General features: G+C 29.8%; 2 protein-coding genes and 1 long non-coding RNA gene across 4 annotated transcripts; 1 reads left to right on the top strand and 2 right to left on the bottom strand.

Annotated features, from left to right (window-relative positions):
- Nucleotides 1-1,590: 1,590 nt before the first annotated feature.
- LOC114413770 (zinc finger Ran-binding domain-containing protein 2-like) lies at nt 1,591-2,420 on the bottom strand. Its single transcript, XM_028378315.1, has 2 exons — nt 2,098-2,420; nt 1,591-1,675 (listed from the first exon to the last, which is right to left on the bottom strand). The coding sequence occupies exons 1-2, from the start codon at nt 2,412-2,414 to the stop codon at nt 1,591-1,593; spliced, it is 402 nt and encodes a 133-aa protein (XP_028234116.1). The 5' UTR covers nt 2,415-2,420.
- Nucleotides 2,421-8,996: 6,576 nt separating this feature from the next.
- On the bottom strand, nt 8,997-14,414 carry LOC114411696. The gene is made up of 2 exons (XR_003666513.1): nt 14,094-14,414; nt 8,997-9,170 (listed from the first exon to the last, which is right to left on the bottom strand). It is a non-coding gene; the product is annotated as an uncharacterized LOC114411696 (long non-coding RNA).
- Nucleotides 9,882-12,016, top strand: LOC114411695 (zinc finger Ran-binding domain-containing protein 2-like). Of its 2 annotated transcripts, XM_028375348.1 has the most exons (4): nt 9,882-10,101; nt 10,539-10,859; nt 11,578-11,648; nt 11,764-12,016. In XM_028375348.1, exons 2-4 carry the CDS (start codon nt 10,543-10,545, stop codon nt 11,775-11,777), a joined length of 402 nt encoding a protein of 133 aa, XP_028231149.1. In that variant the 5' UTR covers nt 9,882-10,101; nt 10,539-10,542; the 3' UTR covers nt 11,778-12,016. The 2 variants fall into 2 exon arrangements, with proteins under 2 accessions (XP_028231149.1, XP_028231148.1); XM_028375347.1 differs by lacking the exon at nt 9,882-10,101 and having other exon boundaries at nt 10,193-10,859.
- Nucleotides 14,415-16,373: the final 1,959 nt, after the last annotated feature.

Genomic DNA, 16,373 nt, shown 5'->3' with positions numbered 1-16,373 from the left:
CATTGTAGAGAATGGAGTGAAGTTGATCAAAACACGATGAAGCAAAATGGGTCAGAATGGAATAGATTAAAAACTTCATTTTATTATTTATTTGGTAGTGAATGAAATCAATAGAATGAAAATTACATTCTGTTGTTTAGAAAAATGATTGAATGAAATAATTTATAACTTTATTGTCCTTACATTATTGCCACTTTAGAATTACTCTCAAAGAGTTGTTTTTTTAAGTCGGTCAAAATAAGATTCTTTTTATTTTTAAAATTTTCTTTCATACCCTGCATCCATATTAAGGGAATAAAAATTGATTAAATAATAAAATGAGATGGATCATGGATTATGTCTCTCATCCCTTTCCTTTTAGATCTATTATTGTTTTTATGAAATAATGAATATATCAACTTTCTTATTCATTTCATTTTTTTTCCACTTTATCATCTATCATCAATCTAAACATAATCTTAAATAAAATACTGGTTCAAATTTTATAAATGAAAAAATGATTAAAAAAACATCTTATTAAAGACAATCAATAAATTAACTTTCTTATTCATTCCATTCTTCTCCACTTTATCATCTACCATCAGTCTAAACATAGCCTTAAGCAAGGTATGGTTCAAATTTTGTAAATAAAAAAAAAGTGATAAGAAAAAAAATCTTATTAAAGATAATCAATAAGGTAATTAATAAAATTAATAGATATTTCATACTAATATCTTCGCCAACAAAATATAAGTCATTTAAAAATTACAGTTTTATGATGAAGTTACAAATAAGTTTTTTTTACAATATTTTTATATAGAACATTTTTTTAATAGAGATATAGAACTATTATAATATAGGGATAATATAACATTTCCATCTCTGCAATACATTAAAATATTCTATTTTGATCCTATGTGTGAAAAAAAAATCATAAAATCTTAATTATATTATATTCACAATAATAAAAGGCATACTTGTCGGTTGTTACTGTGCATTAAAGAATAATAAAAAGTATAATAATAAAGATACTTTTATAAAAGAAAAAAAATGTTAATAGTTTTGAGGCCATAAAACAATAATGACAAAGAAGTGACAAGAGATTATTTGAGTGACATATCAACAAAAGCTATGATGAGTGAATTTTGAGTCACTGAGGCTTTATAACTAAATAAAAAACATGATGTCTCGTGTGTTAAGTGGGTTCTAAAGCTTAATTATCTCAGTAATGAATATGGAAAGCAAGATATACGGGTTTCATAAGCTTCTTGTCACTACATCTAGCGATTATAAGCAATAATTTCCTTATTCCTTCCAAATGAAAAAGCAATGCTATGACTATATTGTAGCGATTAGAAGCAATAATATCCTTCTTGACACTTTCTAAGAGCTTGACGTAGAGAAAGCAAGATAGAATGTTGTTTGGAGAAGAAAGATGTTGGGGGAAAATGATTCATATTCCAGGTCTTCTGAAATTTCTTCTCATTCTGCACCACCAGAAACAGAAAAAATAAATGTATCATTGGAATTGAGGTTAAATAGTATTTTTTTTTTAAAAAGAATAAACATCTATACAATATTTTCAACAAAGAACAGTTGAAACGTCAGAAGTTAAACTTTCTCACCAAAATTCCTTGGCACTTTGCATTTGAAGCACTCTGTCCTGCTAGCATAATTATGTACTCCACAGCCGATTCTGTTACATAAGAAAAAGGGAAAATAAGGTGAAATACTTTGAATTAGGAAGAAACTAATTAATTAGGATACAAGCATTTGTATCATATTTCATTTTTTTTTCTTGTGTGCAACAAAAATAACTGAACTCTTTCATGTTGGCCAACATCGGTACTGTGTATTTACTGGCATGGTCCTAATTCTCCATCTCAAATATGCACCTTTTGTCCAAATTCTCTCATGTTATTAAATTACATTGCTCACATTTTATGATAGTTTGGAATGTATGTTGGTGACATGTAGTCAGTATTTCTAGTCTCAAATTAAATGCAGGCTCTCTATATTGAAGTGTGAGGCAGCTGATAATGTGATGATAAATAATGTAGGGTAAGAATGAATGATACTATTTGGAGTAGTGAAAAAGTGATGGTAATATGAACTGACCTTGGGCAAAGCCAGTCTCCATTCTTCCATCCTAGGGGAAAAGTGTAAGATCCATATTCTCCAGATTTTGTGCCATATCCTGAACAGTAATAATCTTTGATTGCACCACATCTATAGCAGCTTGATCTACTGGCATAGTTATGAGCTCCACAGTTGCAGAACCAATCCCCTGCTAATGCTTCAGTCTTGTTGTATCTGTAGGTTGAAGGGTCAGTTCCCCCATACTTGGGGTATCTACAACTCTGGCATGTTTCCCTCTTCTTGAAATTTATGTGCTCGCAAACACCACACATCCAATCTCCTCCATGCCAGCTCATTTTCCTGATCAATATCCAAACTTGAAGCTGTAAATTTATAACAATTTTTTGTTCCATCAATTCTAATTGCAACCAAATAAGTGCTATATGTGCATGTAGCCTAGTCACACAGCAATAAGAAATATTACTAGTCCTTGTTTTATACATTATGAGTTATGACCCTACTAAAGGCATGCAAATTTTTATCCATGGATAGGTTATTTGCATAGGGAACTACTGCCTTAGGTGATAGAATACTCTGTCATGATAGCATAGCTATCTTGTCAATTTTTTCTACTCTACTACCATGAGGTTCCAACACAGTGCATTAACAAAGAAAGATTACACATAATAAGATATTATTTAAGATGCCAATGACAAGCATGGAAACAAGAAATTCACCTTTTAAGAATAATGAAACAGTAGAAGTATCACGCTAGTAATGATTTTTTGTTGATATAGTAGTAGTACTTAGTTTTGGAATAGCTAGCTTGCGAGTCAAGATGGTGAGTCTGTTGCTTGTGTTGTGAGACTTAATATACTATTTGTAAGACCCATTGTGGTGGCACAAATGTCTCTTCATTCCCCGGTAAAATGTAGAAATTACTGGAAGGCGTATATAAAAGTTTGCACCTATTCTATTGTAATTCTTACAAATGGCTGGAAAGATAAGTAATCTTTTTCAATGGCATACCATTGCCATATTATGAATATATGTGTTAAGAAGTGGGAAGTATAAGAATAAAAAAGAGTGTATTTTAAGGTCCTGCATGATTGCAATAATGCTGAAAATAGAGTAAGTTATCAAAAGGCTAGAAATGAAATAGGAAAAGTTGTAAATGAGGGACAATCGATCCAAACCTTTAAAGGACCGGACTTTTAGCAAAATTTTGGGATATAATGGAGAACATAAAATATATAAACTTGACAAAAGTAGAGAAAAGAAATCAAGAGTTTTGGTTATAAATAAAAATTAATAAAAAAATGAGGCTAACTATTTTTATAATTTTCTCAATGCTTCACAAGGATCAGACTATAATATGAAAGGATTGGAAATATAAGAGAATGAACAAAATTTAATTTACTATTGTAGAATTTGAGATGAAAAGGTAAAAGAAGCTAAAGAGGATAGAATGATAGATAATAATTAAATTGTTGGCTGTTGAAGTATGGAAATGTGTAGAAAAACATTACTGTATATTAATTATTTGACTCACATAACTGTTATCTTAGATTGTTTTATACATTTTAAAGAAAAATTAATAAATAGATGAAAAAAATATTAATTTTATAAAATTAACCTTATCATCATTAATTTATTTTTAATTTTTGTTACCTATATCATTAATATTATAAGGAATATAAAGAAAAAAATAATTAATATTATACTAAAATTTAAAATAAAAATTATTTTAATATAATTTTTTTATACTATGATTATTATGGGAAAAAAAGTAATACATTATGATTATATATAGGAAGCTAAGATATTTATTATGATATCTATCAAGAAAAATATGATAGAAAATCAATTCAAGTGAATTCGATACGTATAGTGAGGAGAACTAGAGGCATTGATGAGGAGAAAAAATGCATGATTTTAACCTTGTAAAAAGGGTAAGGTAGAAAACACTAAAAAATATTTTAAAAAAATCTCATGATGATAAATAAAATTTATGAAATATTGGTTGCTAAACCTTAAGACCATTGTTATTAATATTGAAAGTGGAGAAAAAGGGTATTAATAGTGCATGCATACACGTTTTGTTGCTTATCTTTACGTGATTCCTATGCATTATTGAGAGGAACATATCCAAGCGAGGCAATGCTGCGAGGAGTAGTTGTTATGTGGTAGATATTTGTTCAACATTTTTTTTATCCACATTCATTTTTATTCTATTCTAGTGTTCTTCTTTTTACATCCTTTTTCTCGTTTATTCATTTTATTTATTTTCGCCAAATTAAAAAAATGAAAGAAGTGACAAGAAGACAATAAATCAGGTCATGAATTGCTGCTCCCTATTGGCTTCTTATATGCAAAGTGCAGGGGGCTGCATGTTGGGGAAGCATGAATTAATCATAAAGAAGCATTAATCACGTGCAAACAAGGCCAACCAAGAAAATGAATGGTAATCCAGCAAAAGAAGCAGGAGGAAGAAGGGACAAAAAAATAAATTAAGCTCAAAAGATTAGCACCAAAAAGGTAGACCCTAGCTGTTGAATGAAAAAAGATGAAACATTGAAACCGGCATGGAGAAGGGTGGAAAAAATGTAGAAGAGGGGTGCCGGTTCCTTTTTGGTAAACAAGATAAGAGTATATAAAAATGAGGGAACAATGGATAGTTCGTTGAGTTTCGTTTGTGTTGGTTACAAATGCTGAAAAGCCTGGGATTAAGGTAACATTGCCTTCATGTTATTTTTTGAATATCTGTTATATTGTATATATCACCCCATTTTACGTATATATGCACTACTCTCATCACTCAGGTACACAGAACATTTTTAGCATTTTAATTATTTCAAAGAGAACCGAGGGACGATGCCCTGAAAGAAAAGAAAAAGCCAGAGATGTAAATGGAGGTTTTCAGACATCCATATTTTTTTAGGAAAAAGATTTTTTCATACTACAAAATCCTATTCCTTGTATGATGTATGAATATATACATGTACAGCGTATACACCTAATTAACAGTATTTTTCTTTACTTTTCTCTTTTTATAACATCATATTACCTATTAGGCAAATACAATGGTTAAAGAATACAAAATAGTAAAAGAAAATTACTAAAAAGTGTTAATAATGCATTTCTGTTGTGATTTGCAACGTATTCCAAATGTAAATTCTAATAAACTTTTGGCTTAAATTCCAGTAAAAAAAAAAAAAACTGGCTTAAATATGCATTTAATTCTTTAAATTTGGGATAAGTTTGATTGTTGTCCTCTAAATTAAAATTTGATTATTTTAGTCCATCTAATTTTAAAATAAAAAAATATTCTTTTGGTCCTTATTTCCAAACATCATTCCAAACGTCATCAGAACAAGTGTTTTTTTTTTTTTTAAAGAAAAATGATAGATGCGGTAGGATGTCTGGTAATAAGAATGCATAATCAAAGTGAGTCATCATGCAAGTGACTTGTAATTTGGTAATCACATAAATAGAATCTCTAACAACATTTGGGCAAAGGGACTAGAATCACTATGTCAGTGGTACAAATTAGACTTTCATTAGGCAAACGCGCTTGTGAAATCGAAGAAATTGTTGTGGTTTAGAATCACTATGGGTTCCTACTAATTTGTAGATGATACATACTTAAGTATTATCGATTCTTTTTGGTAAATTTATTAAAAACATAAGTATATGTTGTACAAAAATTGGTCAAGACCATGATCATATGATGATTCCAAACTACCTTATGTTGTCTCATCAAGATGGTCTTAATCTTTATTGTATTAGATTAATTCACTCATGAAATAAAAGAAATTATTAAGTGGCTTATGATATCTACTCATTTTTATATACATATACATAAACAAGTATTATTAATTTTTTTAGGTAAATTGAAAAATATAAATATATTATCTAAAAATTTATTAGAACTATAGTTACTTAATGGTCACATACTACCTAATATGTTATCATCAAAAATCCCTTTATAGTCCATGATAACGACTCATCTCATAATTAACTAATAGCTTTCAAGAAATTAAAAAAAAAAAGAATTTCACAGTTTATAAAAATACTCTTGAAACTTTCTTTAATGACTTGGGCCACCTTTTGACTAACTTTAAGTTAATGTATCAATTTAAAAAATTAATGCATCTGGCATTCCGTCTAAAGATAACGTCATTGATTCAATTCGGAATGGGTCTCATGTCTAAGAAAGAGATATAAAATATTTAAACACATGACTTTATCATATTTGAATTTTGTATAAGATGATCCATTTTGATATTACATGTAGGAACGGATGTAATCAATTGGGTGGTCGCTTTTTGAATTTAACTTCTATTTTAATTCCTTGATCTCTTTGAAAACTATGGGATTAATTACTTTGGAATAGCTCAAACAAATCAAGGGATTAAATAAATAACTCTTGATTACTTTTTGAAGATTCGATCAATCTTAAATTTCATGAAAATGGTTTTAATTGAGTAGAGAGATTCAGAGTTTATTTTTAAATGGAATGAAATTATCAATTTACAGCATCATTTTCTTGATTTTAAACTTGTGAAGTTTTAGCTGTTCATGTACTAGCATTTATGATTTTTGTATCTTCGTATTTAAAGAAAAATTATGAATATTCACCCACTTTCTCTTCTATCTTATTTTCAATCCATTCATCTTTTTATATTTTTCTTTCATTTTTATCATGTCTATTATTTATTTTATTTTCTTCTTCTTTATTCTGTGGATCCCAATCTATCTCATTTTGGGTGGACGTTAATCAACCCCCATCCCAGTAGTTTAACTTCCTCGTTTAAAAACAATATTCATATTGGTACTTTATTATTTGTATGATTTGGTAGATTTATTTACCTCTGACCACAATATTTTGTAGGTTTTCAGAAAACGATATATTCATCACGGTGTGACGCATAACATTTATATAATTTTTAATAGTCTTAGATGTGGCTTGTTAAAATTTCTTAAATTTGTGGCGATGCTGATATTGTTCATCAAAGTCTAAAAAGCAACCTTTTGAGTTGAGAGTGGTGGTTTTATTTGATGTGCGGAATATTCATCTTGTCGTAGAGAAAATAAGCGATTAGGATTCCTCCTTATCGGTGGATTCCACCATTTAAGCCATGTCAGCCAAGCCACGTAGTCCACTCCACAACTAAAATCTTCTCATTTCTTTCTACATATTTACCATAATTACATATTTAAAATTTACATTTTAAATCATTTGTTAAACTTAAATAACTCATACTATTTAATTTACTTGTCAAGAAAATCACACTCAATTACATTATTATTAATTTCTTAATATCATCTTTCATTTCTATAAACAAAAAATAAGTTGATTTACTTACTCGATAGTAAATAACCATATATAATAACTAGTTGAGGGAAAAATAAAGATAACTAATTATTTAAGTTTCTTTATTTGGTTTGAATTTAATGGAAGGAAGACAAAAGAAAATTATATTTTTTGTTTGGTTAAAATTTAAGGAGAATAGAAAAATTTTAATCGCTTTTCTTTGATTAAAAAATTTACAAAAAGAAAAAGAAAATAAGAGAATCCAAATATCTCCTTCCTTAATTAATTTTGCCTTAATATTTTTTTTTATTTAAATCTCTCCCTTTTTCTACTACCTTTAACCTAAACAATCCATAAATTTAAGCCGAATGAATTGGTAAATTAATTATCCCCATTTGTATGATATATGCAAGGTAATAGTTTAAATTACTATTTTTAAATGCACAAATAAAAGTATTTATATCTACTAATAATTTATTGGTTCAAATGATACTGATTTCCTTATGGAAAATATCAAATTGAAGTAATGTGGAGTAAAAAAAAATGTGAGGAAAAAAAGAAAATTATTAGAAATGATCAATTAGATTTATTGATGAAGATTAATTATCGGTAGAACTGATGAATATTTTGCTTTGATATCATGGTAATCCAAACAAAAAATGTTTATATCTTCCATTTCATTAAAAATGCATTATAACATTTTATTTGTACACTTTAAAATAAATTCACTTCATGAAAAGTTAAATGGTATGCAAATGTGATTTCTCCCCGCGGGAAAAACATGAGTCGTTGAACAAAGGGCTGAGTGAAAGTGAAAAATAAGGAAATGAAATTAAAAAAACAATAGAATCTCTGTGATATACAAATCTTACATATGACTTTAATAAGTATTCATTTATGCTTTTTGAAATAGTTTGTTTTTTAGATATTTTGGAGGAATAAAGATAGAGACATAGCGACAGAGAGTGAAGTAACCAAAGAGATGTGTCTAAGAAAATGCAGAAATTATGCATGCAACATCAAATATTATTTTTTTATGTCAAATTATTCAGAGATAAGCGAAAGTCAGTTAAAAAAAAAAGAAGAGAGATAAGCAAAAGTATACCAACTACTTTACATGATTAACGTCATGAAAATGAAGGAACATGTAATATTTGGTCTTCTAAGCTTTTTTTTTTTTTATTAACGTTTATGCTATTTGAAAAAATATGATGCTCAATCTCATTTTGGGACGAAGAGAAGAGAGAAAATAGAAAGAAAGAAAAAAAAGTAATAGATTTGTTTTTTCTTTAAAGATGATTATTTTTCTTGAGAAAATAATAAATATGATAAGAGATATGATTTAAAATTAAGAAATAAATAAAAATAAAATGTGATGAAAATTAGGTAGAAAAAAAAATGAATAAATATAATCACTCTAGATCCATTCCTGCCACTCGAATGTAAATTTTTAGTTTAGAGGTCCAAAAGAGTGATTCCGCTGTAGCACTTTTTTGAAACCTAGATAAGTAGGTTCACCTTACCTGTCGATTTTTTCCAGCGTCGAGCCGCCGCATACTTTTCTTAGCACTTTCTTATACAATAAAAAATTTATAGGAATATAGAAAAAGAAAAATAGGACGAAAGACAATTTTAGATGTTATTGCTTATTCTTAACTAATGGTGCAAGCGCACACCATCAAGCAAAGGTATTAATTGCTGTGGGATTGTTCCACCTTAGTCAGAAGTCATGCAGCTGTGTTAACCCATAGTAGTCTTATTCTGCTCCAACATGATTATCTCCCATGAATTATACCTATGGTTTAGAAGAAGAAAAAATGGTATGAGCCCACCTGTGAAAAACATCTGTTTAAGTGTATAAAAATTCAGTTCATGTCACCGTGAAATCAATACATGTGTTTGGTACAGTGAGTCATATGTAAAGAAGGAAAACAAAGTATTAATTGGCATTGGATATGAATCTTCGAATGGCATTTCAATTATTGTCCTAAAGGAATTGAAACAAAGGAAAGAACATGGAAATGGATGTGCATGAGCTTGGAATCAATTCCCCATAATATTTTCACTCTCACTAGTCACTACTCCCCCTTTTAACTGCGCAGACACTGTCCAGCACAGCACTGCATAAGCCTACCCTGTGAAGGTTTATTCACAAATTACAAGTTGGATGTGTGTACAGAGTCTTATTATGCATGGATCAGATAAATGTGACTTGGGTTGGATGAGCTCATATTGTAGGTGGGGTTAAGGGGATATAGGATTCTATAGTAGATTTGCAGCCAACCACATAACAACCTTCCCCTCATATAGCCTTTGCTTACCCTGGATATGTTCCTCTCAATAATGCATAGGAATCACGTAAAGATGGGCCAAAAGAAAAAAAAAAAAAACGTGTATGCATAATGCATACACTATTATTGTCCACCATTTCTAAGAATAACAAGAGAAGGCAGTACAAATTTTTATTCACGTCTTCTAGTAAATTCTTCTTTTATTTAGATTCCCGTGTGATGAGGAAAACCATTTCCAGATTACCAGGGAAGAAAACTGGCATTCATGTCATGTCCCCCACAATAGGACTTACAACCAGTATATATAGCCTCATAACACAAGCAACAACACACTCACCATCTTCACTCACAAGCTATTTTAAAACTACAATACATACTTTTATAGCAAATCATTACTCGCGTGACACTTCTAGTATTCGTAATTCTTCTTGAAAGGTATGTTTCCTTGTTTCTGTACTCGTCATTGGCATCTTAAAAATAATTTCTTATAGGCGGATGTTGTGTGTAATCTTTCTTTGTTAATGCAGTGTGTTGGAAACTCATGGTTCAACTCCTATGAAATAGATTAATATTAAGTACAGTAGAAAACTTGACAAGATTGCTATGCTATCTTGACAGAGTCTTCTATCACCCAAGACAGTAGTTCCTTATGCAAATAGCCTATATATGGATAAAAAATTGCATGCCTTTAATAGAAATTAGGGCCATAAGTCATAATTCATAATGCATAAAACAAGGACTAATAATATTTCTCATTGCTGTGTAACTAGGCTACTTGCACATATAGTCCTTATCTGGTTGCACTGAGAATTGATGGATCATGGAACCAAAAATTCTTATAATTTACAAACTCAAGTGTGTATATTGATCAGGAAAATGAGCTGGTCTGGGGGAGATTGGATGTGTGGTGTTTGCGAACACATAAATTTCAAGAAGAGGGAAGCATGCCAGAGTTGTGGATACCCCAAGTATGGGGGACCTGACCCTTCAACCTACAGATACAACAGGACTGAAGCTTTGCCAGGGGACTGGTTTTGCAACTGTGGAGCTCACAACTATGCGAATCGATCAAGCTGCTACAGATGTGGCTCAATGAAAGATGATTACTCTTCAGGATATGGCAACAACTCTGGAGGATATGGATCTGACACTTTCCCCCCAGGATGGAAGACTGGAGACTGGCTTTGCCCAAGGTCCTTTTCACATTATCATCATATTTTCAGTACTCAAAATAGTATCTCTATTTTATCCTACATTATCATCACATTTTGAGCTGCTTCAGTTCAATGAAGAGCCTGCATTTAATTATGTCTACAAACACCAACTACATATCACCTATATGTCCAACTAGTCCAAGTAAAAACGGGGTTAACCTCACACTAGATGATTGGTGCAATTGTCTTTATGTATTTTATGATGGTTGGTACAATTGCTTAATTTCACCGATCATCTAGGATGAGATTGTTTAACCCCATTTTTACCTGTCCAACAATGCGTTAAGTTAGACAACCCGCCCAACTATCATAAAATCTAAACAATGTAATTTAATAGCATGTAATTGTTGTACACAACAAAGCTGCATTTTCATATATAGATGGTGCAATCTCTTTTTCTTCCTCCAGAGAAACAGAATTATACTCAGTCTTGCACATAGGCACGTATAGTGACACGATAAGAACAAAAGTTGCAGAATTTTTTTAGGCCAAAGCCAGTAGAAAAGGTTGAGATGGAGAATTAGGACCATGTAAATAATTACAGTACGGATGGTGGCCAATATAAAAGAGTTCAGTTTACTTTATTTTATGACACTCAACCCAAAAAATGAACTAAGATACAAATACTTGTAATCCAAATTAATTTCTTCCTAATTCAAAGTATTTCACCTTTATTTTCCTTTTTCTAATGTAACAGACATGGATGTGGAGTGCATAATTATGCTAGCAGGACAGAATGCTATAAATGCAAAATGCCAAGGGATTATGGTGAGAAAAGTTTAGTGTTGTTTCATCTGTTCTTTTTGAAATATATGTTCAAGATGTTTCTAAAACATGCTAATTAATCTAAGTTCCAATGACACATTTATTTCTTCTGTTTCAGGTGGTGCTGACTGAAACAAGAAATTTCACAAGACCTGCAATATCACTGATTTCTCCTTTGGCGTCTTTCTTTTCCTTACAACATTCTCTCTTGCTTTTCCTATGTCAAGTTCTAGATAAATCATGGATGAAGGCCTCTGTTAGAATCATAGCATTGTTTTTTCATTAGGAAGTAATATGGATATCCGGCTGTAATTGTTTCTTGCTAGATGTACTGACAAGAAGGTTATGAAATCCATATATTTTATTTTCCATATTCGTTACTGAGATAATTAAGCTTGAAGGCCCTATGTGAACCCTTGCCCCCCAAACTTTCCCTTGTTACTTCACCAATGCAAGTGTTCATGACAACTTGCTTCTATATTTTGTCACACACGGTGTGTGAAAGAGAGTGAAAAGGCGAGAGAGGGAGACATTGTGTGCTGGTGGGGAACATCTATTTTATTGAGTTGCAACTGTTGGTGTGGTCCAAAGAATGTTTTTCATAATTCATAGATCAGGCAGAGAATTCAGACCCAAGTCAAGGATCACCATGAACATTAGACTCGTCAACACTAATGTAGGAAGTTTAATTCAAAATCCAGCCTAACCTCCAGTCACGATTAAACATATAAGCTCTGAGCAAGGAAGCAATTAAACATGCAAGAATCTAATGCACCACATGAAAGCATAGATGTTACAACTGAATTTCAAACAAATCAACCATAATGATTTTTTACTAATTAATTTGTTGCCGGGGCATGAGTAGTAGTGTCTTGATTACTTATTGACCTCTAAAATTGGGATGGAATTCTAAATTTCAAATCATGCTTAGTGCTTCATTATCTTTTTGAGACCTTCACTTACCTAATAGCAACTTTAGAACGTGGATGTTGACTTAAAAAGCATATATATGTTCTTTCTTTCTCACTGTGCCCTATTATAAAATATTCTCGGGTTCCTTTAAGCTAGCTTTTTGTTTATATGCTTTGAAGATGTTAAGAAAGGACCCCACTTTTAATGAACTAGTTCCCCCAGCATATTGCAAGTATCCAAAGTGTTGGACCATCTATCTGAATACAGTGAATGCTTTTCCTTTCTGGTATCCACATCTAGTAAAAAGACCACCATATTAAGGAAGTAATCTTATTTGCATCTCAGGATTTATAAACAATGACCTTCTCAATGTTCCGCTATCTTGTTAGAGCACATTAGATGATGCAAAATATTAAAGATTCTTTTTTAATTTAAAAAAGAAATTAAAGAATCACTTTTAAGAGGCATCTAAAATCTGCAAATTTACATTCCTTAACTATGTTTCGTACTTTGCAAAAAAGTTAACATAAAGGTGAAAAAATGATAAAAGATCGAACACAGTAGGAATTTAACAATAACATTACATATTTGACATGCCATTTATATTAAACATGTTAATCAAGAATAAATATTTCCCTTGCGGCTAAAATGAAAATAGAGGAGGGAGGGGTTGGATAGAAGAGAAAAGGAAAACTAAGTTAAAACCTTAGTTTCTGACAAAAAATTGAATATTACTCTACTCGCAATTAAATCTTTTCATTTCGTCAGTCAATTGGTTTGGTTATCTTTGTGGTGAGGTCAAACCAAAATATATCAAACTATACATCTCCCACAATGAAGTGATCAAGTAACTACTGACTATGTGTAAAAAAAAAAAAGTAACTACTGATTATATTTTGTTGTTTGTATTTTCTTTATAACAAATTATTTATAGGCAATTCATAATCATTTGTTTGTTTATTTTAAAGTTGTCACGATTTGCTTCAACCTAATGATCATGCGTGCCAATAAACTGATAAAGGCTCTCTTTTTTCTTATTTGTACAATTTCTATCTTTCTTCCTTCGGCTGCTTCACTGAATTTTCTTTTCTATTTGGTTCATGAATGATTTTTCATCCACCATATTAATCTCTCCCAAATAATATGGTGAAGTTTTGTGGTGAAGTTTATCAAAAGTAAGTTCTTTTTAACACATTTCTATAAGTTTTATACCCAAATTTATGACTTAAGCTTTCATGTAATAGAAACTTATTAATTACTACTGTTTACTTAAACGCACCCTTAATAGCCATAAAATTCCGTTTGCCATGAAACTAGAACAACTAGTATTTGCAGCAAGTAGTTATTGAAAAATACATGGACATGTAAGTGCTTAATTATATAGACATGCAGGCTAGTTTCTCTGGCTTTTCTAGTTGTAATGAATTCTAGAATCACCCAGAAACGACATGCTCTTCAGACAATTCATCCTGGCATAAAAATGCTTATATAAGACGTTGAGTTATCTTGGAAATTAAACATGAGAAGAACATATACCTCGTGGCTCATGCATAATGCCAGCATCAATCTTCCATCTGTTTTGTCCACCTTTAGAACATAGTAGTGCAATAACAATTCCCTGACTCCTTAATTTGTAAACGTAACAACAGCTTTAGAGAACACTCTGAAAGTAAGACTGGGCACATGATAGCAAACTCATATATAATTGTACTGAGATTAGATAGCATAACACCCTTTAGCATAACACCCTTTAGCATACAAGTCACTCAGAGAATATATTCTGTACAGAACAAGAACATGGGTTATGTGCCTCTTGGAAATTGGAAAGGGAAACAGAAGAAAGGCAAAGAAGAGGAAACTCACCTTGTTCAAAAATCACTTTCCGATTATTGTATATGGTAGCTTTATATAGTTTATATGTATATGTATATTATATATTGGAAAGTGGCCTGTGGGCCTTTCCTTTTCTGGCTACTCAGATAATGTCAAGAGGGGAATGGTTAGCAGGAGAAATCTTTAGATTTAGAATAAATCAAGTAATATTCAAGTGGTAGACCTGGTAGTGTGTGAGATTAACCAATCTCGTATTCTTTTATTTTATTTTTTTATTTTAAAAATTCTAAGATTATTAAAAAGAATAATAATCTATATTAAAGGAAACTTTAATTCTATCAAATATTTAATATATATTAGATAATAAATTAAATAACAATAATGTATTATGTAAAAATATTTTTTATTCACAGTTGTTTTTCTTAAGATTTTAATATATATATATATATATATATATATATATATATATAAAGAAAACATTTGATAAGGGATGTTATTTCATGTGCGGGATCATGATTATGAGAATGATAATTATGAAAATTATCATTGTTGGAGGAATAAAATCTATTTGATTGGTTATAATATGTTATTTTAAAATATATAATTAAATTAATTAATGTAATTATTAAATATATAATTAATATGATTACCCATAATTATTACATATTTTTATTAAATATTGAATATATATAGATATATATATATATATATATCATTTTCATATAAGCAATTTTTTATTAAATTCCAACTTTGCACAAAATGTACAGAAATTGGAAAAGAAAAAGCCCATGGTCTTCTGAATAATGCATGTAATTATTACATTTGTAATTATGGTATTTATGACTATTTAAGGTAATTAATGTAACTATTAATTATATATAATTAAGATAGTTATCTTAATTATATATAATTATTTTCCGAATGCATGTGAGACAACTCTTGAATTAATTATGGTACTTTTTTAATATGTTTTTGGAGTATATATATTTTTTAAAATAAAAACAATATTAGTTCAAATTATGATAAATGTCATTTAAAAATATATATTTAAAGTAATTAAATTTAATTAATGTAATTATTATTATCAATAATTAAGGTGATTAATTATAACTATTATATATAATTTATATTTTTTAGTAAATGTAATTATTAAATTATTAAATAATATACATTTAATAAAAATAAGAGTTAATGGTCATGCAATGTAAAAAATATTATATTATCATCCGATTATAAATCATTGTTGATATGACTTATAAGATTATTTTGATTTTGGGTTATAGATCCATGGGTGTCCTCCAATCCATTAAGACAAAAACTAATCTTATCTAATGCATGATTGTACACACAGAGAAAATTAAACAAAGATTATCTCACTAAATAAATCGTCTATTCACATGTGAGTCAAGTAGGACCTTATATCGTTACGTTAATCCTTTGAGTTGGTATAACTTTTAAAAAATTTATTGTAAATATATTTTATACTATCAATGTCTTATTTCTTTTAAAAATAAATAAATTATTAAATGATATATGTTAATGTATGAATGCAGGGTTTTGATGATACCAAAATAGAATCAAACAAGGTTGCTTACAAGGTTACTTCAACAAACATTCAAAGGTTAAGCATTAGTTCAAGATTAATTCAAAGGTTAAGCATTGTTTCAAGATTAATTCAAAGTCAAGCAAACAAGATTTAAAGAATCTCATTGGTTGATCAGCTTTTGCCTCAAACACATTATTTCCAATATATCAAGGCACTGATAATCGATTACCAGACAATGTAATCGATTACCAGAAGACAAGTTTGCAAGTAAGCTTTTAAAAAGGGTTTTGGATTTGAATTTTGAATCATGTGATCAATTACCAAATGTTTGTAATCGATTACCAGCAACGACACTTCAGAAAATACTTTGAAAAGTCATGATCCTTCAAAATATAGCTGTAATCGATTATCAGAAACCTGTAATCGATTACCAGTGA

This window comes from Glycine soja, chromosome 5 (assembly GCF_004193775.1).
Source record: "Glycine soja cultivar W05 chromosome 5, ASM419377v2, whole genome shotgun sequence".
In the NCBI taxonomy this organism is placed as follows: Eukaryota; Viridiplantae; Streptophyta; class Magnoliopsida; order Fabales; family Fabaceae; genus Glycine; species Glycine soja.
This window is presented reverse-complemented; position numbering and strand designations above follow the sequence as displayed.

Excerpts from the sequence above, each read along its gene's own strand:
- LOC114411695 (XM_028375347.1), top strand. The coding sequence starts at position 10,480 with ATGGATCATGGAACCAAAAATTCTTATAATTTACAAACTCAAGTGTGT. Across the intron at positions 10,860-11,577 it reads GGAGACTGGCTTTGCCCAAG|ACATGGATGTGGAGTGCATA; the intron begins GTCCTTTTCACA and ends CTAATGTAACAG.
- LOC114413770 (XM_028378315.1), bottom strand. The coding sequence starts at position 2,414 with ATGAGCTGGCATGGAGGAGATTGGATGTGTGGTGTTTGCGAGCACATA. Across the intron at positions 1,676-2,097 it reads GGAGACTGGCTTTGCCCAAG|AATCGGCTGTGGAGTACATA; the intron begins GTCAGTTCATAT and ends CTTATGTAACAG.